The sequence below is a fragment of the Gopherus evgoodei genome, chromosome 1, assembly GCF_007399415.2.
Source record: "Gopherus evgoodei ecotype Sinaloan lineage chromosome 1, rGopEvg1_v1.p, whole genome shotgun sequence".
Classification (NCBI taxonomy): domain Eukaryota; kingdom Metazoa; phylum Chordata; order Testudines; family Testudinidae; genus Gopherus; species Gopherus evgoodei.
The window spans coordinates 7520092-7542999 of NC_044322.1; the positions used below are offsets into that span (position 1 = coordinate 7520092).

General features: G+C 51.7%; 2 protein-coding genes and 1 long non-coding RNA gene across 5 annotated transcripts in view; 1 reads left to right on the forward strand and 2 right to left on the reverse strand.

The window, feature by feature from the left end:
• ARHGEF17 (Rho guanine nucleotide exchange factor 17) overlaps nucleotides 1-5845 on the reverse strand; it is a 261567-nt gene extending 255722 nt beyond the window's left edge. Inside the window, exon 1 of the mRNA XM_030557307.1 lies at nucleotides 2820-5845. Within this exon, the coding sequence (XP_030413167.1) occupies nucleotides 2820-5477 (2658 nt within the window). The 5' untranslated portion in view covers nucleotides 5478-5845. The remainder of the gene's footprint in view (nucleotides 1-2819) is intronic.
• On the forward strand, nucleotides 5843-15867 carry LOC115648949. The gene is made up of 3 exons (XR_003999695.1): nucleotides 5843-5888; nucleotides 7331-7444; nucleotides 12412-15867. It is a non-coding gene; the product is annotated as an uncharacterized LOC115648949 (long non-coding RNA).
• P2RY6 (pyrimidinergic receptor P2Y6) overlaps nucleotides 15859-22908 on the reverse strand; it is a 100571-nt gene continuing 93521 nt past the window's right edge. For all 3 annotated transcript variants that reach the window (XM_030557340.1, XM_030557331.1, XM_030557322.1), the window contains exon 2: nucleotides 15859-21437. In XM_030557340.1, the coding sequence (XP_030413200.1) occupies nucleotides 20400-21386 (987 nt within the window). In that variant the 5' untranslated portion in view covers nucleotides 21387-21437 and the 3' untranslated portion in view covers nucleotides 15859-20399. The remainder of the gene's footprint in view (nucleotides 21438-22908) is intronic.

The following is a 22908-nucleotide window of genomic DNA, read 5'->3' on the forward strand; positions in this document are numbered from 1 at the left end:
TCTTTATCAAGATCCAAACTTTCTTAAATCACAAGGGTGTTTGGAGCCGGGGGGATTTGGTTTGACCTGTTATTGCAAGGTGAGTCACAGAAAAAGTCCAGCTGTGGGTCTGGATTTGCCTGAAGTTGAGGCTGTTTGGTTCTGGGGTTTTGATCTGAGCCCAACTCAAGTAAAAATTAATATCCAGTAAGAATCCTCTGTAGCCACCCATCCACCCATCTCTCTTTTAGCGCAGGCGCACGCACACACTTCATTCAATGAGACACTAACCAACGGAGTGCCAGCTCCCCCCAGTCTCTTTCAGCAAAACAGACTGCTCCAATTAATGCAGATATCAGCCCTGCTCCCTTCCAGCCATTGCCAAAGAAACAGAACAAACTACGCAGCACTTGCCAAGATCAAACAAAACTGAAACATCTGACGAGACTTAAGACTCCTTGGCTCTTCCCAGTCAGGTGACTCGGACAGAAAGAAGTGTCAGCTCCTCACTCGATCAAGAAACAACTCAGTCCCTGGCAATGACCTTTCAGGGTTACGGACAACTACTTGCCCCAGCCCAGCAGCTTGGCTGCCGGTCACTTCTTGCTTGGCTGCTGCTAATTTTTCAAGGTGGGACTGAGCAATCTACCAGCATCCATAAATCACACATCAGAACAGTGGTAAACTCTTCTCCTCTAAAAGCTTTTCAATGTGACAAGACTGTTCCCTTCCTCACCATGCTCCTCTGTTATGAACATCTCGATAGGGCTGGATTCACTCCCATTTCCACCAGCTACAGAGCCAAGCCCACAGTTACCAATGAGGAGCTGCTCAACCACTGACAGCATGGGTGAATGAACTGCCCACTAGACACAGGAGATGGGATTTCCAGCCTGCCCATTGTTTCAGACTGAGACAGTCATCACAAGGCCGGACTGTGCCCTTCCACAGGACTATTATTTAGGGTGGCCCCAATCAAGGGATCACAGACGGAGTCTCTGCCCCACAGGGCTTACAACCGACGCATATGATGAGAGACAACAGGTAGTGAAAAGCAAATAAATGTGGAGATTGGTAGTGGGAAGAAGCCAAAGCTAAAAGTGAAAGCATTACATCAGTAGTGGTCACTCCACACTGATGAGTAACAATCCCATAAATCAGTAAGGCGTGGTCAGGTGCTCACAATTCTAGTAGCACATTACACAAATAAAACTCAAACGCCTTTGCAAGAAAACCACTGAAAGAAAAGTTCAAAAAATAACAACAACACATGACTAGGGGCAAATACAACGGAGCAAGAGAACAGCTGTTGCCAAATTAGTAGATAGTTTATGCTCTGGTGAACACGGCATTCAGCTCTCGTAAACAAACCATGTAAAAGTACACATACATCCTCCTCCCCCAAAGAAGAGATTTTACTAGGTAAAAAATGACACGAGCAGACCGCAACAGCAGCCACAATGATCGTTTCTGATTATAGGAGTGAAAGAAGAAACAAAACTCGCCTATGCACTTTCAAGGGAACTTTAGATCAAGTCAACTGCAAATCTCGCCCACAATGCGGATTCTGTTTTAATAATATTGAACTTTTGTTTTTCAAAGCACCTTACAGAAGACACTGCTGTTGAGATTTCTCAGCCCCTTGCTCCCATCGGAAAGTCACATGATTCAAGCTAGATTGGCGGTCTTCTCCAAATTCTCCTGTGCCAACTGGAAAAATCTTTCTGAATCCAATTTAATCCTCCAGCACATCAGAGACATCTTAATCTACTCAATATTTAAATCAAACAGATCAGAGCAACGGGTATTTCACAGAACATTCCACCCTGACAGAGATTTCAACCAGGGAGGGAACAAACATACCAGAACATAGGGATGTGGGTTATAGCTAGAAATCAACTTCCCTGAATACCAATTTGCAGTCTGGTAGTAACATTTGGCTCTGATTCTACTTCCACTAATGCCAAAGGCAAAATCCTAATGAATTACTATGGGAACAGGATGCTAACTTTGGTTATCATTAATATGCCACAAACTTTTTTGTTGTTTTTTTCAGTTTTCCCTGATTTTGATACTTTAAAAAAGAGGGTCTGTTTTATTTCTGAAGCCCTTAGCAATGTCACAAACTATTAACAAGCCTGAATAAAATTAAAGTGCCAAAAAGAATCTCAGCTGTAGGTGGGGAAAGAGCTGCATTTATTCCTGTTAAACAGATTCCCACAGGTAGGAATTTCAAGATTATATACATATTTAAAACAAGTGATGTGTTCTTGAGCTACAGTATGATGGGCAGAATATTAGGGATAATAATGAAAGGAAAAGGCTATGCAAGTTCCCTATAGACTAGGAAAAAGCAACTTTTGTTCAACATTCAAGGCAAACAAATAAAAACAAAACATCAACCACCGCCAGCCAAGAGAACAACAGTTTACGGAGACCTTATGTAGCATCCCAGAAAGACAAAACAGCAGGACTGAATTTGAAAGCAAGAAAACAGTCATCCACTAAAATGGGTCCAGAACCTGTGTCTTATACCCCATATTACTGAGTACGAATTCAGACATTCACATCGATGGGAGTTTGCCCCATGTAAGGGCTTGGATGGCAGTGAATTAAGTTAAGGGCCGGATTCTGATCTCATTTGTCTGGAGTAACTTAACTGAAGTCAATGGAGTTCCTCCAGATTTACAATTGTGTTAATGAAAGGAGAATTTGCCCTCCCCCCCGCCCCCAAAAGACAGATCCAAAGTTCACTGAAGACAAAGAAAAAACTTCCATTGTCTTCACTGGGTTTAGGATCAGGTCCTAAGCTAGAGCATCTTAAATCCAGGGGCACTTACCACTTGAGGTTTGCTCTTGGTGCTGCTCAGGCTGTGTTCCTCCTGCTGCTTTGGACATCTCAGCAGCTTGGGCTCTGAAGTAGTCGGTGTAGCAGGCGAAGACCTGGGCATATCCACAGTGCCACCAGAAGACAAGTCCCCTGAGTTAAGAGTTAACATGTATTGCTTGGTGACATCCTCCAAGGATGGAGCTTGGAGTACAGGGTAGGATTTGATGGGGAGAGGTGAAGATTCTGGCACAGTTACATGGACGTTTTGCCTGAGCAACCCAAGAGGCACAGGTGCTGAGATGGGGAGGAAAGCGGCAGGCTCGCTGGTGTGCCGGACATGCTTGGATGCAGGCCTGGACCTACTCAGGGTAGTAGCAGGAGTTGTGGCAGAGGATGCAGTCTCATGGTTCTCCTGGTGAGTCACCCGGTTGGTGCGCTTCTTGGAACTGCGCCTGACAATCCTGGGGGACAGGACTTCCGCCAGCTTGGGGTCAAAGCTATAGCTTTGAGTGGTCTCTCCTGCATTGCTGCCTCCTGCCTTTGCAGGTAGGACCTGCTCAGACTGAGAGCGCAGCTTCTCAATCTCCTGGCCTAGCTCCTCCAGCTCCTCCACCTCGTCCCTTTGCTCGGAGAGGATGGGTTCGCTGCTGGAAGGCGGGATGGTCTGGTCCATCTCACTGATTGGCTCGCTGGGGCCCTCAAAGCCTGCACTGGCCAACTCACTGCGACGGCTGGGGTCGCTGAATGATTTCTTCTTGACTGTCTTACCGTTTCCCCGCTCGTCGATCACTTTGTCCATGGCGCCGGGCTGGCTAACAATGTTCTGGATCACGGTGCTGTAATCCTTGACTCCATCACTACACACAGACAGGTCACTGGCAGCGCTGCCGGTGCACTCAGACAGAGCCATGGCCAAAGACTCTGGGACACTGGCCTTGGAATTCAGGGACCCTAGGAGATTACTGTCCACTGAGAAGTTCTCGGTCTCTTCTGTGATCAAGCACCTCCTGTGGGGCATGGGGTCGCTTAAGGATCTGTAGGCTTCACCACTGGATTCCCCGTTGCTGGAATCGGACCAGTTGTTGCCAACAGAGGGAAACTTCCTTCGACGTCGCAGGGTGCTTGGGGTGGAAGGTGCCTCTAGGGACCCTTGGGCCATGGCTTTACCAGGAAGGTCATCAACAGCAGCACCCTCATGGTTCATTCTAGCTGCGAGCCCAGGGAGAGGAATCTCTTTACTGTTCATTCGATCAGTGTCGCTCTCCCCTAGGTCGGCGTTGGCCGGGGTCCACGCTGTGACAGCCTGATGGAGATCCCTGTAAGCAGCATTGGTGGGACCCATCTCAGGCTCTGTCACGATGCCTTCATCGGTCATACTAGACTCATGACCTGAGAGCTCCTCCATGGACTTCCCACAAGAGAGGTTTTCTTCAGACTCTGCTTTCTTCAGACACTGCTTGTGCTCTTTGCTCCCCAGAAGGGCCTCATCGGCTTCCTTCTGGTTCTCTGTAAACTCCCCGACACTTTTAACACCTGCGCTGTCCTTCTGATCTGACACAAAGCCGTAGTCGTGCTGGGAGCCAATCCGACTTATCTTCTCAAAGACTTGCCGTGCTTCCTGAATATACTGATCCTGGATAACGACCGGGAGCCCGTCAACGTCCTCTCTCTGGACAGCATCACCGTCCGAAACCACGCTGTCATGGTCGCTGCTGCTTGCCAGGAGAAGCTCCGAGGAGCTTTGTTTCATGGAGCTCTGGAGGAAGAGCTTGCGTGGCGCCGGTTTGTCAGAATAGGTGAATGACTTGGCCCGGCGTAAGGTTGCGGTGAGGTCTTTGAGAGTTGGGCGGACGCCTAATGCCCACCGGTTCGAGGTTTGTGCCACACTTCGGCCTCTGCCTCCCAGCTGGTGCCCAGCTGGGCTCTGGTAGTTCTCACTCCTGCCACTGCTTAAGGCCCCTTCCTCTTGGTCACTGACCCCGCCACCTTTCTTCCTCACCTTCAGCTCAGAGAGATCCGATTTCAGGAAGCTGAGGAGAGTCAGTGTCTCAGTGGCTATGTCAGGATTGGACATGGACTTCCTGTGCTTGGCTTGTTCAGCCTCGGGTCCACGGTGGAGCAGAATCTCACTGGAAGGGTCCTGTTTCACTTTGCTGACGCCCATGGGCAGCTTAGGACGCACCCGGACCTGCTGCTGAAGCCTGGCGAGGCTGTCGCTTTGGCCGAAGCTGGGGGATCTGTACATGCCGATGCCCCCCTGGAAGCTCCGGCTTTGGCTGGGCCAGCAGGGCCCAAAGTGGTCCTCTTCCTTCAGCGTCTCAGTGCTTGAGTACCTGCTGCTGCTTCTCGACCCGCAAGGGCTCGGCCCGAAAGGCGGGATGTTCACTTTGGAGACGCGGGAGACCAGGGGTACAGGTGGCGCTGCGGCCAGCGGGAAGTGAGCAGCGGATACGCCTTCCGACATGCCCCTCATGTACTGTCGGTGCCCTTCGGCGCTGCCCACGGCCTTGGCTTCATCTAGCAGGGCGGCAAAGGTGTTCCCATTGTTGCAATCTGCTGCTACCAGACTCTTTGTCACCGAGGGAGGCTTGGCTCCATTGTTCGCAGGAAGAGGCAGGTGTGCCAGGACCTCATGAGTCCGGGGGGGCCGCCCTGGCACAGCCTCCATTTCCGCTAGCCCGTCGCTGTCGGACTCATGGTCCCAAAGGCCCAGGTCTTTCTTTTTCTTCCGGACGGAGCGTTTCCTGGGGGTCACTAGCTGGTTCCCCTCCTCCTCACTCCCCGAGGACCTCTCCAGGGACCTGGATCTGTCCCCGCAGGGGCCATGCTTGCTGTTGGCGCTGCCAGGGAAGGGGAAGCTGTGAGCAGGCAGCAGTTCCTGGTGGCTGGAGCTCTCTTCTCGGAGGAGGTTGCAGCCAGCAGAGGAGGTGGTGGAGGGCGGGGGGGCAGCTTGTGGTTTGGCAGAGCTATGCCAGGAATGTAAACTATCCCAAGGCGCCTGGTGCGGGTGCGGGTGCTGCCGCCTGGCCTCCCCGCCGGCCGGGGCGCAGGGCAGCGGGTGCGCTCGCAGCAGGCCGGGGTAGGGAATGCAGCTGCGGGGCGGCGGGGGAGGGGGGGGGCTGCTTGGGGCCGGCGCGGAGCCGCTCCTCCTCCCTCCTGGCCGGAGCGGGGGCGCTGCTGGGAAGCGGGGGGCTGTCCAGGCCCGGCCGGGGCGCCCCGAGCCCCGCCGGGGGAGTCCCCGCGGCGGCCGAGCTGCCGGCTCCGTGCAGGGAGCGGGCCCCACCTTCCTCCTCCGGCGCCCGGCCGGGGGGCTGCCGCCGAAAGCTCTCCCCGAAGAGTTTGCGCATCTCGGTGACGCTGGGCCAGAGCCCCCCCGGCTCCAGCCCGGCCTCCCCCGCCTTGGGGGGCTCGCTCAGCCCCTGGCCGCGCTGCTGCCCCCCGCCCTCCTCATCGGGCGGCGGCCGAGCCTCCCTCTTCCCCGGCTGGGGCGGGCAGCAGGTGGCCCCGTCCTCGTCCGGCTCCTCCTCGCTCTGGGAGCCGCGGGGGGCTGGCGGGGGAGCGGCCCCGGCGGCGGCGTCGAAGCGCTGGGAGAGCTGGCGGACGGAGGGGGACAGGCTCCGCAGGGCTCTGCCCCGGAGCTCCGGGGAGGGGCAGGCGGCGGCCGAGAGCTTGGAAACTTTCCTGGAGAGGCCGCTGGAGGCGGCTCTGGAGGGCGATCGCCGGCGGCGCTGCGGCGAGTCCCGCTCCTGCTGCTGCTGCTGCTGCGCCCTGGCGCCGGGGGGCTGGCACTGGCACGCCGGCTGCTGCGCCCTTGCGCCCGGGCAGGGCGGCTGCCGGGCTCCTTCCCCCTCCGCCGCTGCCTCCAGCCACCGCTCCAGCCGCTTGAAGGAGACGCTCCGGCAGAGGGGAGCTGTCCCCTCGGCCTCCCCCTCCGCCATTGTATATACACACCGCGCTCAGCCCACCCACCCCCTTCTCTCTGCCTCCCCCCCTTCCTCTCCTCCCCTGTGCTCCAGCCCTAAGCCCGCTCCGGCGAGCACTCCGGCCCCTGCACGCCGCCCTCCGCCATCCAGGGTCCCCGCGGCGCTGCCAAGTTGGAGGCAACTTCCACTTCCCACGGCAAATCGGGGGGGGGGGGGATTGCAAACGCGCCCTCTCCCAAAGCCCCGGATCGCGGCTTGATCCCTTTCCCCCTTTGCTCTGGTTCCGAGGCGATTCCCAGGCAGCCCGAAGGGCTCTTTTGCGGGGAGGGGGAGAAGCAGGCGGCAAACTTCAGTCAGTGGCACATTCCCCGCTGCAGTGGCCGATCCGTCTCGGTGAAAGGAAGTGGCCCCCTTTCCAATCCGAATTCATCCCCTGCGCCCAGCCGCCGCACCGACATCTCCCCGCCGCACGAAATCCGAAGGCATCTCCTGGTCAGACGCCAGAGCGGCCCACTTGCCTTGCCACATGGAGACAAGCCCTCGTCCCTTCTTTTTTCAATTATTATTTTTTGGCTTAAATTTCTTCCTCCCTTTGCAGGCAAATAAACTTTCCCTCAGAGGCGTGGTTTCTTGAAATGAGGGGGTGGTCTCGGAAGGAAAGTCTGGGAACAGGGCTTTACCAGAAAAAGAACATGAGGCGAGAGGAAATACGGTAACGCTGAGTTCCTATGAGTGCCCGATATGCCTTTATTTTCCAGTGTATTGACAAGTTAAATCTTTGGGCTCTGCTTTGGCTATAGATCTAATACTTTTTAAATATCTACTAAATGTGGTTAGACTGGAGATCAGCCTCCCCCTCCCCTTTTTTGTTACTTCTCTCTGAGCCTTTCAGGAAGACAGGACAAGAATTTAAATATTTTCAGGTCTTTTGCTTGTTTTGACGGGGGTGGATTTCCCCTAAACATAAAAACAATCACAAGGCAGGAAGTCTTGGGTTCCTTCTTCGATCCATTCCAGTACCTGGAGAGGCAGCGGAGAAAGCGGCCACTTTTCAGATTTGGAAATGCTGATAACATTTTTCTGCCAAGTTTTCAAATGCAGGGAAGAACCGGGGACACTGACAGTTTCATAATGTCCCCCTCCCCCTTTTTAATCAACAATGAACTCTGCCTGTGCCTTTTTCAAAGGCTTTTTTTATCCATACACAGTCAGCTTTTCAGGGCCTGGACTAGCTTTTGCTATATAATTGTACACTCCCCGCCCCCGGTCTGGAATGCTGCTGCTGGGTATTACCACAATGCAAATGAATATTAATAGTACTAATAGCTCAGTAATTGACTCAGATTGTGAGTTCTTTGGGGATGGGGGAATGTCTTTTTGTTTTGTGGTTGTACAGCACCTGGCACAGTGGGTTGGCTGGCACTCAGAGATGTCACTACAAGACAGATAATAACAGTGTCTCTAGCTAAGAGACAGCAAAATCATGGCCAAGATTTTGAAAAAAAGGTGCCTGCAGTTGGGCTCCTAATTCCATACATAGGCACCTAACACAGAGGCCTTCAGCAGCGCCCATTGACTACAATAATTAAGATTTGGTCTGTACAGTTTATTTTATTCCTTTTTTGGTTGATTGGTTGGTACGCAAGTTCCCTCTGGGCTTGGACTTCCCCTCGAAGTGAACAGGGAAATTCTCATGGTCGCCCTGGCTGAAATGCTGTGAGCTGAGGCTGGAAAATGGGTAGCATCAGTGAATCGGTGGGGGCAGAGGAAGTTTTGTCCAGATGGGGAAAGATACAAAGAAAGAGGGTCTTGCATGCATGGCTAAAGGACCTATTGGAGGCCAGGATAGATGACTAGAAGAGGGACAGGGAAGCAGAAGGAGAAGCTCCTGGTTCCATCCCCTCCTACAACCTCCCCATTCTGGTGACATAAAAAGCCTGATAATGTTATGGAATTCTCACTGGGGAATCCTTTGCATAATCCGTCCCCCCTGTTCCCAGGATCCGGTGAAGGGTTCCCTTCAAGGTCATGATCTGCAGAGCAGGAAGGTGATGGAGCAGGGGTGGGCCACAGGATCCCACAAACTGAGCCCAATTTGCAGCTGTCTTATTTGTTCAGCCGAGCACCACTCCTGAGAGCCGAATGGAAATTGCTCGGTGCTTCCGTTCCCGCAGCCTGCGAGCTAGCAGATTGTATGATTAGTTGTGTTACAGTTGTGCCAAGGGGCCACAGCATAGATCAGGGCCCCATTCTGCTAGGCTCTGGTCAGACTCATGGTAAGAGACCAGCCCTGCTCCAAAATGCTTACAGGGTACATAAATCAAAACTCTGTCCTCACTGGTCTGTTTTAGGAAGAGGTCAGCCCCAGTGCTGTGCTTAAGCTGCTAACCCAGTGGGCCGTGCTGTGGCCCGCACAACATTGTGTGGAGAAGTGGTGAGAGAGGCAGAATTCACACCCCTCATTCCTGGAGCCCTGACATGCTGCAGGTTAGGCTGCTGGATGGAGATGGACCAGAAGGAAAACAGGAAATGGCCAAGAGGCCTGAGTAACCTGCTAGAGGGACACAAACTAATTACGTCTTCATTCTGTGCAGGGCTTTGGTTTCACTATTAAAGTTATAGTTCTCAGCACTATAGATTTTAGCAGGACTCTTTCCAAACCTGACAGTGTTGCGCCCCCTACTGGACATAGGGAAAGGTGACTGCTTCTAACTAGAACCCACTTCATAAGATGCAGTGGGTTCTACCCCTTGAAAGCTTATGCCCAAATACATTTGTTAGTCTCTAAGGTGCCACAAGGACTCCTTGTTGTTTTTGCTGATACAGACTAACATGGCTACCACTCTGAAACCTGCTTCTAGACTGGCAGTGTCAAATCTTGGGTAGTGTTTCTTTTGCTTAGAAAGTATGTGGGAAAATGAGTTAGCTTTTCACTGTCAGGGTCCCCCCCACCTTTGTTGTTGTTCTCAGTGTTTTAGATAATTTTGCTTAATCTTTTCTCCAAACCCATGAATCTTTGGAGTGGCTCAAACCTTCTCCCATTAAAGTAAATGGTAATTGTGGTGCTGACTACAACACAAGTAGAGGGAGTGTGGTCTGGGGGTGGCAGGACTCCTGGGCTCCCTAGTCCTGGCTCTGTCACTAACCCAGGGCCTGGTCCTGGACCCCTTATTTGGAAGTGTCGTCTGGATTCCTGGGAACAGTCCTATAGATATCAATTACTCTGTTAGATGCAAGTATTTGCATGCCCCTAATCTCAGCGCTTTGCCACAACAAAGTGGATGCTCCTGTTCACGGGACAACACAAGTGCAATGTAATCAGAGTGCACCTCTGTGTTTGGCACCTCTCACATTTGCTCCTTCCAGCTCATGACAGGCAAATTAAACCTTTTCAGAGAGGTTTCCTGTGAAGATTGCGCCTTTAAAAAAATCTGCTGTGTGAGCTGTGCTTTAGTTATATTTTAACCAGCAAAAGCCAGCAGGATAGAAAACCCATCAGAAAGCATGGGGAAGGTGGCTACAACCCTGGTCCATTCTCATCCAGCCTTTAATCAGTAACTCATTGAGTGTTTGTGCCATGCACCACTAGGAATTAGTTATAATGGATAATTGGGTCCCTTTGTGCTTATTCAATTCCCTGGCACTTTCTGAAAAAGGTTTGCTGGAGATTCATGTGGCGCCAGTTGGTGATGAGTTGGGCCAAGGGGTTACTGAACAGAAACCTAAGGTACCTGTGGCTCCAGTACTGCAGCTCTCCTGCTCTGTATTCCTAACCCACTCACTAACATGGCAGTACCAGGTATGGGAGCTGGACAGATTTCCGGAAGAGTTCAAAAGCACCGTGTGTGTTTTAGACAGCAGTGTAGTCATGCAACACTGCCCAACTCGCTGCTGCTGCTGGTGGTGCATAGAAAATCATGAGCAGCAATCCAAATTTGTTCTTGTGTAATAGTATTAAGGATTATACCCTTTTGTAGGCGGCCACTGCTAGGGGGTGACGTTCACTTCCATCCCGAGCAGGCCTGACGTTCTGTCTGGAAGAGGACAGAGGCCAGACATTGTGGGAGAAGACGGGCAGATTCTCATACTGAGATGTGTAGGGTTAGATGATTCCCTGCTTGCTGTTAGTCACCGAGGAGCTTCTGATATACACATCCCCTCCACAGTAATGACCCCCCTGTTTTAAGCACTCTGCTGTTATATCACAGGTTCTTCTTTCCCCGGTATGCCTCAACAAATAAGGTTCTCTACAATGTTTCCTCCAGCCCCTGTTTGAGTGTAAGTCTGCTCCAAATGTTGCATTCCTTCTGGGCAAATAGTTGGGTCCAGAGGGATCCGTGGTGGGAAGTGGAGCCTTTCACCTCCAAGCCCAGGGTGCAGATTGTGCCCAAGGAGGAGGAGTTATTTCTATATTCCTGGCTGTTTCCACCACCCACAGAGAGACTGACCTGGTGGCTGCCCCCAGGAGCTTACACTCTCACAACAGGACCACCCAGAGGGCAATGGTTGGGCAGGAGACGTGTGGGAGAACCCACTGGCGAAGTGACTGACCCGGAGGGGATCCATGAAAGAAGCGGGTTTGACAACGATTAGAGAAGGTGCTTAGCGAACAGGGATGGGTCCCAGGCCAGAAGTCCATAGCTGCAGGTTCTGGAGAGAGGCCCAGGAATGCACAAGTAGCGGAGACTGAGCCTAGCTCCTTCCACCTGGGCTGATGCATATGGCAGGGCTGTGGGCTGGGGGGAGCTCTCTGGTCCGTGGGAAAAACAGAGCTCTCACTCCCATCAGACTGAAATCTATTTAGTCAGACCTTCAAAATCACCTGCCCTTCTCTGAAGCCTGGGCTACACGTCAAAGCTTCAGCAGCATAGCTGTGGCAGTTAGGAAAGCGGGGGAAAATCACCTCTGACCATCAGAGCTGGGCCAGCACAAGTCCCCGTGTAGATGAAATTTTATTGGCAAAGAAGGCCTGTTGCCATGGAGCAGCTTTCGCTCAGGGAATTGGTATAAGCTATATCTGCAGCAGAACTCTTGCCAGTCCAAGCAGCATCTCCAGGAGGGGGATTTGCTACTGAATCAGAACAGATAGTGAGGACCAGGCCTTAGCTGTTGTCCTGTATGGACAAACCCAGCTCTTACACTTGTTCTTCTAAAGCAATCAAAAATGAAACCAACTAGGCTTTCAGCATTAAACTCTCCCTGGGCAGCCATCAACCCAGCTTCCAAGGTGCACAAAGACATTCCTCTCCCAGACCCCATGGAAGATGTTCAGCACAAAAAGGACCCCACTGGCCAGTTTCAGCTATTTTGTCAATATTGATATAAGTCCGTGGCTTCCTAGGACCTTCATAGTCAGCTCTGTGTTCTGTGTCATGGCCATTCAGAACGTCACAGCAGCAGAGGGCATTGAATTCAAAAGCACAGGCCTCCTACCACAGGAGCTGAAGGGGAAGCACCATTCGCTACAGCAGTGTAAGGCTTATGACATGCAGTTAAATGGTTCTAATTCTGTCCAGCAGAGGCCCCTGGCACACAGACACTGAAATATCTTAATGTGCGTCTCTACTCTGAAGGGGTAACAAAGGCTTTGAGAGGTTCCATGCTTCTGGCCTGTCTCGGAGACTCCAGATCAAATGGGCTAAGATCATAACTACAGATTGTTGTTTTTTTTCTCTAAAGGCCAGTGCCACAAACTCATACTGGGACCTGAGAGCCAAGCTGATCCTCTGCCACGCCCACCTTCTTCTGAATGATAATTTAGAATACAGATTCTGGCCTCACTGACCCCGGAGAGGGGGGAAGCCTGCTCAAACTCCCTTAGACTCCAGTGACAGAACACTTGGGACCACAGGTTCTTTAAAAGCTTCGGTTCTGCGTGGAGATCACAGAAACTGGAGATCTTTTTGTGTGTGTACAAGAGAAGCAGGTCTGCCCTAACATCTTTGCCTCAAATCCCCCCTCCAGCCCCACTATTATGGACCATGCTGTTAATCTGTGCTGTCTACTGTCTCTGTGCTAGAAGTTGCTGCATTTCAGTGATGTACAGTATGTGAAATATCTCCATTCCGCTTTATCAGTCCCTTAGAGGGGGCCTGGAAGCCTCTTTGATGCTATCAGAAATGAAAACACTTTCAACTGTTCTTCAGCTAGATTGCTGAGTCTTGGCACCATCTCTGCCATCCATGGCCCCTTTCCTTGGAGAACATCAGAGAGCACCAACAGAACCACACTGACACTGACGTACAATAACCTCCATTTTATTTCCATTAGTCATTCTGAAAGGACAAGACAATAATTTACCTTCATCTCAATGCTACAAAATTATGTCTGAGAGGGAGGTGGTAAAACAGGGCCCTGCCAGCGGCATGGTGCCAACAGCGCCACCAAGCACAACCCAGTCACCGGACGGCTGATACATGCATGGCACGTGCACTGGACAGCGCACCATCAACACAAGGGATGAACCGATCAAAGACGCATGATCAAAACCACACCCCACTAGCTGCAAGTTCTTCCCAAGATAGGGAAGCACCTGACAGCACAGAACGCAGCGAGCGACCCACGTCTGTCCGTCTCAGGCTGTGATGCCATTATCACAAGCAGCAGTGCCATCGGGCATGCACCTACAGTTGCTGGGGGAACGGCTGGGACCACCACCTTGCAGAAGCAGAGATGAGCCCAAATGGACAGGATTCAAAGTGGGCGGCTTGGGCCCATCTCCAACAGGGACAGACCCATCTAAGCTGGTACACTGTCTCCGACCAGATACTTCAGAGGAAGGCTACAATCCCCATAATGCATCTCATTGTTCCATATGGGCATGATCCAAAGCCCATTACATTCAGTGTAAAGATTCCCAAACGGTTGTGGATCAGGTGCTGTACTTCGCGGTGGGGAATTTCTTCTTACAATCCAAATCAGAACTTCATGGCTCAGGCCTTAACTCTAGTCTGGGTCTACCTGAAGCTCTCCTGATCTTTCTGGCTCATCATCAGGCAGGAGCAGATATTACTAGCAGAAAGTAAAATCCTGACACTGGTTTTTATTTAAAAAAAAAGGGAAGTTCCTAGCAGCTGGGAAAAAACAACAGAGAGAAAACTATCCCAGAGGACGGGACTGTGGAAGCAGGGTCTGCGTCCGATTCAGGATTTGTTGTTCTTTTCTGTCTGGGGAACGGAACAATGCAAAGCAGAGCATGGAAAATAAATCCACCCGTATACAACTGGGGCAGGGGAACCCTACAGGGATCTGTTTAAAATGTTAAAAGCCTGTTCATTCTTCCTCCTTCTCGCACAGTTGCTCACCCACATTTCTCCCTCCTCTTCCCCCACTCCACCCCGACTTCCTCCTCACAGCGACAAGCACGTTTTTTCTCCTCTATAAACCCTGGTCATTGTTTGGTGCCCTGTCCTGGGAGGACAGAGGAACATAGAGTTTGTACAGCTTCCGTCATGGCATGTTATATTGCTCAGATCTGGATACCTTGTGTTTAATCTGCCCCTTCTGAAAGGAGGGGGTTTCGTTATGGTCAAATAGCGAAAGCAGGCAGGGGTGAGAATTGGATTTCCTGTCCTCGGCTCAGGGCAGGGGGGGCGGGTGTTACATTGCAGGGTGCTGCATGCCAGACTGGCACAATATGATATATTTACATAGCATAACTCATCATAAGGTTTACTTAAGCCCATTAGGAATTGTGGCCACTCTTAACACTACATGGCTAGAACCTTTTAAAACAGACAAGCCAAGCCTAAGTTACATGAGACCTGATCCAGATCTCCCATACACCAATTTTATACTCTACCCACTTCAGTGGGGTGACTCCTGATTTACATCCGTGACAAGGAGAGTGAATTTGGCCCAGAACGTCTGGGTTCAGAAAAGTCCAGTTAGTATTTGCTGCACTGACTATGAAGCAGCTAAAGGAACTGGGGCAAGTCAGGGATCCAAGCAACAGAGTGAGTCCTCAGCCCAGACCTAGTTTCTAGTAACAAATGCAGCCCACTAGTTGTTCCATCCCTAGAGTTAATTTAAGGCAGTGGGTTTCAAACTGCGGTCCACAGACCCGTGAGGACCCGCCAACTATGTCAGCGTTTGCCAAAGGAGTCCGCACCTCCAGTTGAAAATTTTTAGGGGTCTGCAAATGAAAAAAGATTGAAACCCCTGAATTAGTGGAGTAAAAGCCAGCAAGCCAGCCCACAAATTCAATTGAAACCTTGTCCCAGGGCAGTGCAATGAGCCATTTACTGCTATTTACGGGCTCACTGGGACCATAAGAGTTCAGAGGACATTTGTAAATAAAGCAAGAAATGGACAAAGGGAAATCCTGTCTGTAAATTCTAAACTGACACTCCACTATGTGTCTATGATCCTTCTTTACAGGCATCTCTGCTGGGCCTTCTCCTCAAAGCCCAAAACCCAGGCCTAGACTAGTCAGGGACAACTAGTTGCTAGAGAAGAAGATTGCAGGGCTCTCAGTCTGTCTGGGTGTCCCTTGAAGTGCGGAATCCCTGCTGAGTGAGTCAGTGATGGGAACAGCACCAGCCCGGCTGAGAGCTCTCTGTTTTTAGACTAGAAGCAGGTCCAATCAGCATGAGGATTCGCAGTCTGTTACCTTCCAGTTTTTAAGCCCTCCGCTCTTTTCAGCTTTTTGATACACATGAATTTCCGAATTACCCGTGTGAAAGCACGGGCCTTCAGCTCGTTATCGTCCTTGGTCCGAAGGCCGTGTTTAGGAGCCTTAGTCCAGATCAGGGCCCCATTGTGCGAGGCGCTTTACAAAGGCAATAGTGAGATTCGCTCCCTGCCCCAAGGCACTTACAGTCTAAACAGAGAAGCCGGCCAAAGGGTGGGAGAGGAAACAGAGAGATGATGTGACTGGATCAAGGTCATGCAGCTGGTCAGTGGCAGAGCCGGGACTGGAGGCCAGCTCTCCTGAGTCCCAGTGCAGAGTCCTATCTACGATGCTCAGACTGAGGCTGGGGAGCCACAAATGGCTCTTTACTGCATTTCCTGCAGCTCTTTGCAGAGCACGATACTAAAACCCTGGGTGATTTCATTATTAGCCAATCTAAGTTATTAACCAATCAGGAAGCTTTTACTATGTTATTAACCAATTGTAGACTACTTGGTCAGCCATTTTGCTGTGAGAATACTTATATAGATATAAAAATAGTCAATGAAACAATGAATTCACACTCCTGGGGCTACTGTTGATGGCTGATTTGGCTCCTGGACCACTGAAGTCTGAGAATCACTGAACCTAGAGCCACTGAAGCATCTGGGAGTTTTGCCGGCTGACGGACTACGGTGGAAATGATCCTATTTACTCCAAGCCTGGATTTGGCCCAAACAGAGGGCGCTGCTCTCAAGCAAATGTCACTCAGACCCGGTGAGCTCCACCAAGGAGAAGGAGGCCTGACAACCAGTCATTCAGCTCCAGAGACAGGGCCACTCTGGGGAGATGCCAGGCTGGGGCAGGTCCCTCCAGGCCAAAGAGCTGCATTAGAACTCTCTCTAGGAGCTTTTCAAATTCCAGAATCAACCAGTAGAAATGCCCCAATCCAAAGCCCATTCAGTCAATGGGAGTTTTTCCTACTGACGTCACTGGGCTTTGGGTCAGCCCTAAAGGCACAGGCACCGATCCCATGGGTGCTCTGGGGCCCAAGGGGCGCCGCCGATCAGCTGTTCGGCAGCCGGGGGAGGCACTAGCGGGAGGGCAGAGAGCAGTGAGCAGGCGTTGGCTTTGGAGGAGGGGTTGGAATGGGGACTGGAAGAGGTGGAGCGAGGGTGGGACCTCGGGGGAAGGAGCGGAGTGGGGGTGGAGCACCCCTGGGGAAAATTACAAGTCAGCGCCTATGCTGAGTGTAGAGTTACACCTGGGGCCGGGCTGGTAACGCTATGGTTACTCCACACAAAGTCCCTCTACAGCTTCTCAAAACACATGCACCAGATGGTGGCGGTTTAGCCTCTCAGTTCCCCCTAGGCAAGGCCTGATGCGTGTTCAGGGGGAGCTTTAAGTGGGCAAGAACTGGTGGTTCAGATCTAGCGTTTGCAGCTGTGGTGTCCAGTGAATGGCTAAGAGTTACAGTGACGGACACTCTGTGGGACTTGTGTGTGTGGATGTGGTGACATGCCACCTGTTGGCTCAGTGGGTGTTTTGCTTTTGACCTTACAGCGTCCATAGTACAACTGCTAGTAGCGTCTATAGCCAGGCAGTGGCCTGCTTGGCTTGCCTCCACCACTAACACCTGGTTAGCAACCATGGCAGCAGTTCCACCCCTGCCTGAACCCCAGATGCTTTCCTAGAACTGCTTTGGCACAATGTTTCCTTTGCAGTGTCCATGGTACCCCCACACCAGGCCTGCATCACTGGCTCGGCCAAGCCTGCTCCCTCCCAGCTGTGTGGATGGTAGGACATCCCAGAAGGCATTGCTACACATGCTGCTAGTTCTAGTCTGGGCATGCTATCGCCTGCTAAGGCACTATGGGATAGTTTTCCCAGAATGCACTGGTACAGAGCGGTAGGGATGGATTCACACTATACTATTTATTTGGATTTCGGAAGTCCCTCAAAGTCTCATTCAGGGCCCCACTTTGCGAGGCGTTGCACAAACACAGAAGGCAACCCAGCCTTTGCCACAAAGGACTACAGTGAAGAGCATTATGCAAATGAGTTCTGCGCAGAGCTTCATGGGAAAGAAGCTCCTGTCGGGGAAGTGGGATTATTCTTCAGTGCAAATGACTAGAGTGCAGCTCATGGCGATGATTGTAGAAGCTCCATCACGGGAAGGCTTTAAGAGGCAGGTTAGACAAACACCTTTCAGGAATGGTCAAGTTATTACTTAGTCCCGCCTTGGTGCAGGGGACACCTGAGGTCTCTTCCAGTCCTACACTTCTGGGATTCTATGGTTAGCGAGAGAGAGGGAGCTGCCAAGGAGATGAGATTGGGAGAGGTGCGAGGACTGGAAAGGAGTGGCCACAGGTGGCATATTCATTCCTGTTTGGGGAGGATAGCCCCCTGCCCTGCCTCTTGTGCCCAAGGCCCTGCCCCGTTCGCCTGATGCCCCTGTTGCCCCTCTGCTCTCACTGGCTGGCCCGCTGGCACAGCCCCGAGCTCTGGCCAGCCCCTCGGAGCAGCCCCGAGCCTCAGACAGCCTGCTGGCGCCTGGAGCAGTCCGGAGGAGTCCTTAGCCCCAGCTGGCTGGCCGGGACTGAGTCCTTAGCCTGGGTTGCTCAGAGGAGCTCTGAGCCCTTCCGTGGCCCACCCCAGGGCTGCGGCGGGGAGCATTAACAGAGGTTTGGGTCCCCTAGTCTCCATTACCTCCCAGCCATGGGAGTGGCAGGCTGGAGAAGAGGATCTGCAGTGACAGAAGCTGTTACAGCTATGCACTAGAGGAGCTAGGTTCCTAGCTCACACTGTAAGTGCTTATGCTTTTAGCTCTGGGATCCCTGGTTCAACACCTGGTCCATCGGCCAAGAGGACAGTCATCCCATAAACAGCTCAGAGGACAATGGCACAAGTGGCTGTGACGTGATTGTGCTGGTAGATAGATGGCACCTTACTGCTCAGAGTAGTGCCTAGGAGAGGTCTGGCTACTTGTCTCAACACTGATTTCAAATGCGCCCAGCACAGGAAGATATAGCACCTACACTTTCCCACTGCGTCAAATTCACCCCCGCTGTCAGCAGATGCAACTCCACAAACTTCAAAGTGATTTCATCTGAGTTGTGCTCCATTACCCCAGGGCTGGATTTGGCCCAGTAGGTTGACTCCACCTTTGTTCACTTAAATTCTTCAACTCTTATTTCATACCCTGCACATACTCACTGGCTAGTTTCTGCTGCTAATCAAGAACCATCTCAGGAGTAAGCACTGACAGTCATTCCCATCATTTCTTGCACTCCCACACCCAAATGAAATGTTAGTCAGTGATGGGTCACAACAGAACTGACTTGCTTAAAAAGCCCAGCGCAGCCTGTCAGGAGATGTGGCCGCGCATACGCCAACTCCAGTGGGGGCTGAACCTGTCATCTTCAAAAACACAGGTCTATTGCATGAGCTAAATTAAGTAGCAGACTTGTATCTGGGATCTGCCACTAGAGGGAAACATGCTTATACACACTAAACCAGCGTTATCATAAAAACACTGCAGCTAGCTTGGCAATTCTTTAAAAATACTCTGGTTTCCAGTTCCTTTTTTAAAACCCCCACAAGATTAAAATTTCCCATGAACTAGATCTTAGCTCAAAATGCTGGAGAGGATGTGAGAATTCTTTTCTAACGAGGGTGCACAAAAATACAATAAAATAAAAACACACCAGAGCCTTATTAGAGCCAGTCAGGCAACTGGTGAATCTTTAAAACAGTAGAAACCAGGAAGATTGCACTGTAAGATACTCAGGTATTACGGTGATGAGAGTTGTAAGACGACCTAGATAGAATTGAATCGGACTGTAGCAGTCAGGTTAGCTTAATGACTGTGTCCTCATCGTTAACAGCCAATAATACTGTAGATGTACTCGCTAGATTTCAATTTTTCTGTCCTCCCATATGGATCAATCCTTTTGTAGACTCATGTGGTCCCAGGACACCTACTGTCTTCTCTAAATTCCCAGTGTAGGTTTTCCTTGCATTAGTAAAGCAGCTTTCTGCTTGGGAAACTCAGCTGAATTACTGTGGCAAAGCAGTGATAAAACACTGGCTGGTGGATAAGCTGGCCAGATCCCAGTAATTCGTGCATTGGCAAGCAGCAGCTGATTCCCCCATTCCCGAACTGCTGGTTCTCAGAGGTGATCTCTTCTGTAGGGGACTGACGTGGGGAGAGATTTTTGTCCACAAAATCTAGGTAGTTGTAAAGCAGAGGAAGCACTGAACTACTTGCTAATAACTGATCCCCCAAATCCACTGGAAACTTCATTCTCAATGAAACGCGTTGGGACCAACCCATCCGTGCTGCAACTCCATTGGCATGGACTGTGGCCCATTGTAATCAGTGTGAGTAGCACAAGTCACTGCAAAGCCCCACGCGTGGTTGCTAGGGCTTTGCCAGTCAGAGATCTGTGGCAACGACCACCAGTTCCTCAGCAGTTCTGCTGAAATCCACAGAGAGAGCAGCAGTTAATAGTGAGCAGCCGATCTACAAAAAGTCCTGCTCCTCCTCACAGGCGACAGCTGCGGTGCACCACAGTAACCGCACTAATACTGCATCGGACACCACCTAGCCCAGCCCCAAAGCCTGTGCCCAATTATTTTCACTTCCCTCTTTCCAACTGTACTGTAACCTTTCCCAGCTCAGGCCATTTGCTGGAATTTTATGGATAAACTGTTCTTAGCCTGGTCCATCCTCAGAGCACTTTCCGGGCCCTGACCAAGGTGTGAGGCAGGTCAGCATCACTTTACCTATTATTTACAGAGTATTGTTCTCCATTCTGCAGATGGGGAAACTGAGGCACAGAGAGACCAAGTGACCCACCCATGGCCAGAACTGGGAGTAGAACTAAGAAGCTCCTGGCTCCCAGCGCTATGCTCAGGACCATCAGCCCTTGCCTCCTGCTCTCTCTCTCCCTGTTGCTGGGTAAAGCAGAGCTGGCTGCAATAAAGCTACAGCCATTCAGTCCTCTGCCTCCGCCCAGCAGAACATCCCCCCTCATTCTCCTTTCCCCAGAGCCTACGATTTGTAGGTGCGGCATGCGTCGTGCCTCCACTTGGAGCTCACTTTGTCCAGCAGGTGGCGCGTGCTGTCCCGGAACTTGCGCTGGGTGAAGTAGAAGAGGATGGGGTCCAGGACGCTGTTCATGCTAGCAAAGGGCCTGGTGCACTTGTAGGCGATGGCGAAGGTTTGCAAGACCAGGCAGGGCACGCCCGCCGAGGAGCGGATGATCAGGTAGATGGTCTTGGTCAGGTGGAAGGGGAAGAAGCTGATGGCGAAGACGATGACCACAATGATGATCATACGGATGGCCTTGTCCTTCTTTTTGCGCACGGCCAGGCCTATCATCTCATCCTTCTGGCAGAGCAGCTTGGTCATGCTGCAGTAGCACACCAGGATGAAGACAAAGGGGATGAGGAACCCCGTGACTGTCAGCGTCATGCCATAGGGGAAGTAGCTGGCGGAGCGGTCCGGGGGACTGAGGTCGTAGCACACGGTTCTGTTTCTCTGGATGCCCGTGGAGGCAAAGACGAAGGTGGGCAGGCACTGGGCGATGACAATGACCCACACCCCACCACACACCATCCAGGTAAACCTCTTGCCCCTCTTCTTGTGCCAGGACGACAGAGGGTGGCAGATGCCCAGGTAGCGTTGGACGCTGATGCAGGTGAGGAACAGGATGCTGCCATGCAGGTTGCTGTAGAACTGGAAGCGGACGAACTTGCAGGTGAAGTCCCCGAAGGGCCAGTAGTCCTTCTGCGTGTAGTTGTAGATGAGCAGCGGCAGGGAGCACACGTACAGCAGGTCGGCCGTGGCCAGGTTCAGCATGTAGATGGCAGTGCGGGTCAGCACTTTCCTGGAGAGCCAGATCTGCACAATGACGATGAAGTTCAGGGGGAGCCCCACCACAAACACCACGGAGTAGACCAGGGGCAGCAGGATCTGCTTGAACTCTTCATGGAAGGTGCAGGAGTTTGTCACCGCAGCCACGGTGTTGTTCTCCATCTCCACGCCGGACTTGGCCCAGACCCAGCAGGCTTTCCAGGCCAGAAGAACCTGCAAGCAAAACAGAACAAGACAGTCAGGAACTCATTCCATACCAGGAACCATGCGTCACATCGATATACCGGCACGCACGATAGCCAAGCTGACATCAAACTCACCCTGGACCAAGGAGCACAAACACATCACACCCATCCCTCAAATGACCCCACTGGCCCTTCATTCAGCTCAAGGTCCAGCTCGTAGATCTGAGTGCCACCAATATGATCATCTAAGGCTCCTGCATAGCCCAGGCCAGAGGATTTCACCCAGTGACTCCTGCGTTGACCTCAGAACTACTCGCGGAGCCAGATCATAGCATCTCCTCCCATCTTGATTTAGTGCAGTGGCTCTCCTGTTCTCCTCCGACCCCTCTCCATTACCACCCAGCCCCAGACTGCGCAGAATTGCTTCTCTCACTTCAATCTCCTTCATGGACCTTGTCTCTTCCCATTCTGTTCCCCATTCCCCTAGCACCAGCCTCCTCCCCTCCCCTCATGATGTACTAATACCACTCTGGGCCCAGAGACCCCACGCGAGATCAGAGCCCCGTTGTGCTAGGTGCTGTACACATGCACAGCAAGTCCCTGCACTGAGGTGCAGCCAATGAAAACATACGAGAGACAAAAAGTGGGATCAAGGAAGGGTTAGCCCCCGCAGGGCTTTGAGACAGACAGAGATTAAATTATTTGCCCAAGGTCACACAGTGAGTCTGTGTCAGAGCCACAAAACGAACCTAGCTATCCTGGATCCCAATCCAGTGCTTCAACCGCACGACAATCCTTCCCCTTCCCACTGCCACGCTGTCAGTGCAAGTGCCTTCTCCCTTGCAGCTGCTGCCATCTTGCCATGTCTCTGAAAACATGGCTCCGTCTCTTTCCCTCCACTGTGAGTATTATCTCACTCTCCAAGCAAATTCATCAAGTGGATAAAGCCCTTAGGGAGAGCTAGATTTTAGACTCTTTGGGAACAGGGACTGTGTTCACACAGGGCCCGGTACAGTGGGTGGCTGATCCAGACCCGGGCCTCTGGGGCGGGCGCTAGTGTAATATAAACACTCACCTGGCGTATATCAGTAGCAGCATCTCTCCACTGAAGTCAACTGAGCTACAGTCAAGTGAGAACATGGTCCCCAATATGCAATGGTAAACAGAGCACGTGTGGAAGATGCTACCTAGTGTAAAATGGCCCAGAACTGGCGGTGGCTCACTGTGATTGCCTTGTGACAACACTTATCCAATGCATTAACAGCACTGGCACACTAGGCCAGGTACCATCCAGGGAAGATCTCTGTGCCCTGTCTACACTGTGGCTTTGCTGCCATTGCAGCTGTAGGAGGTTCCCGTGTAAACCCTTAGTCCAGAAGAGGCCTTAATGCAACCAAATGCTGTGGATACAGAAAGTGCCACAAGAACTATTTGATGCTGCATGTTTCCCCAGCACCGCTCTGAACTCTGCAGCCAGGCATTCAGATATCACAGAATAT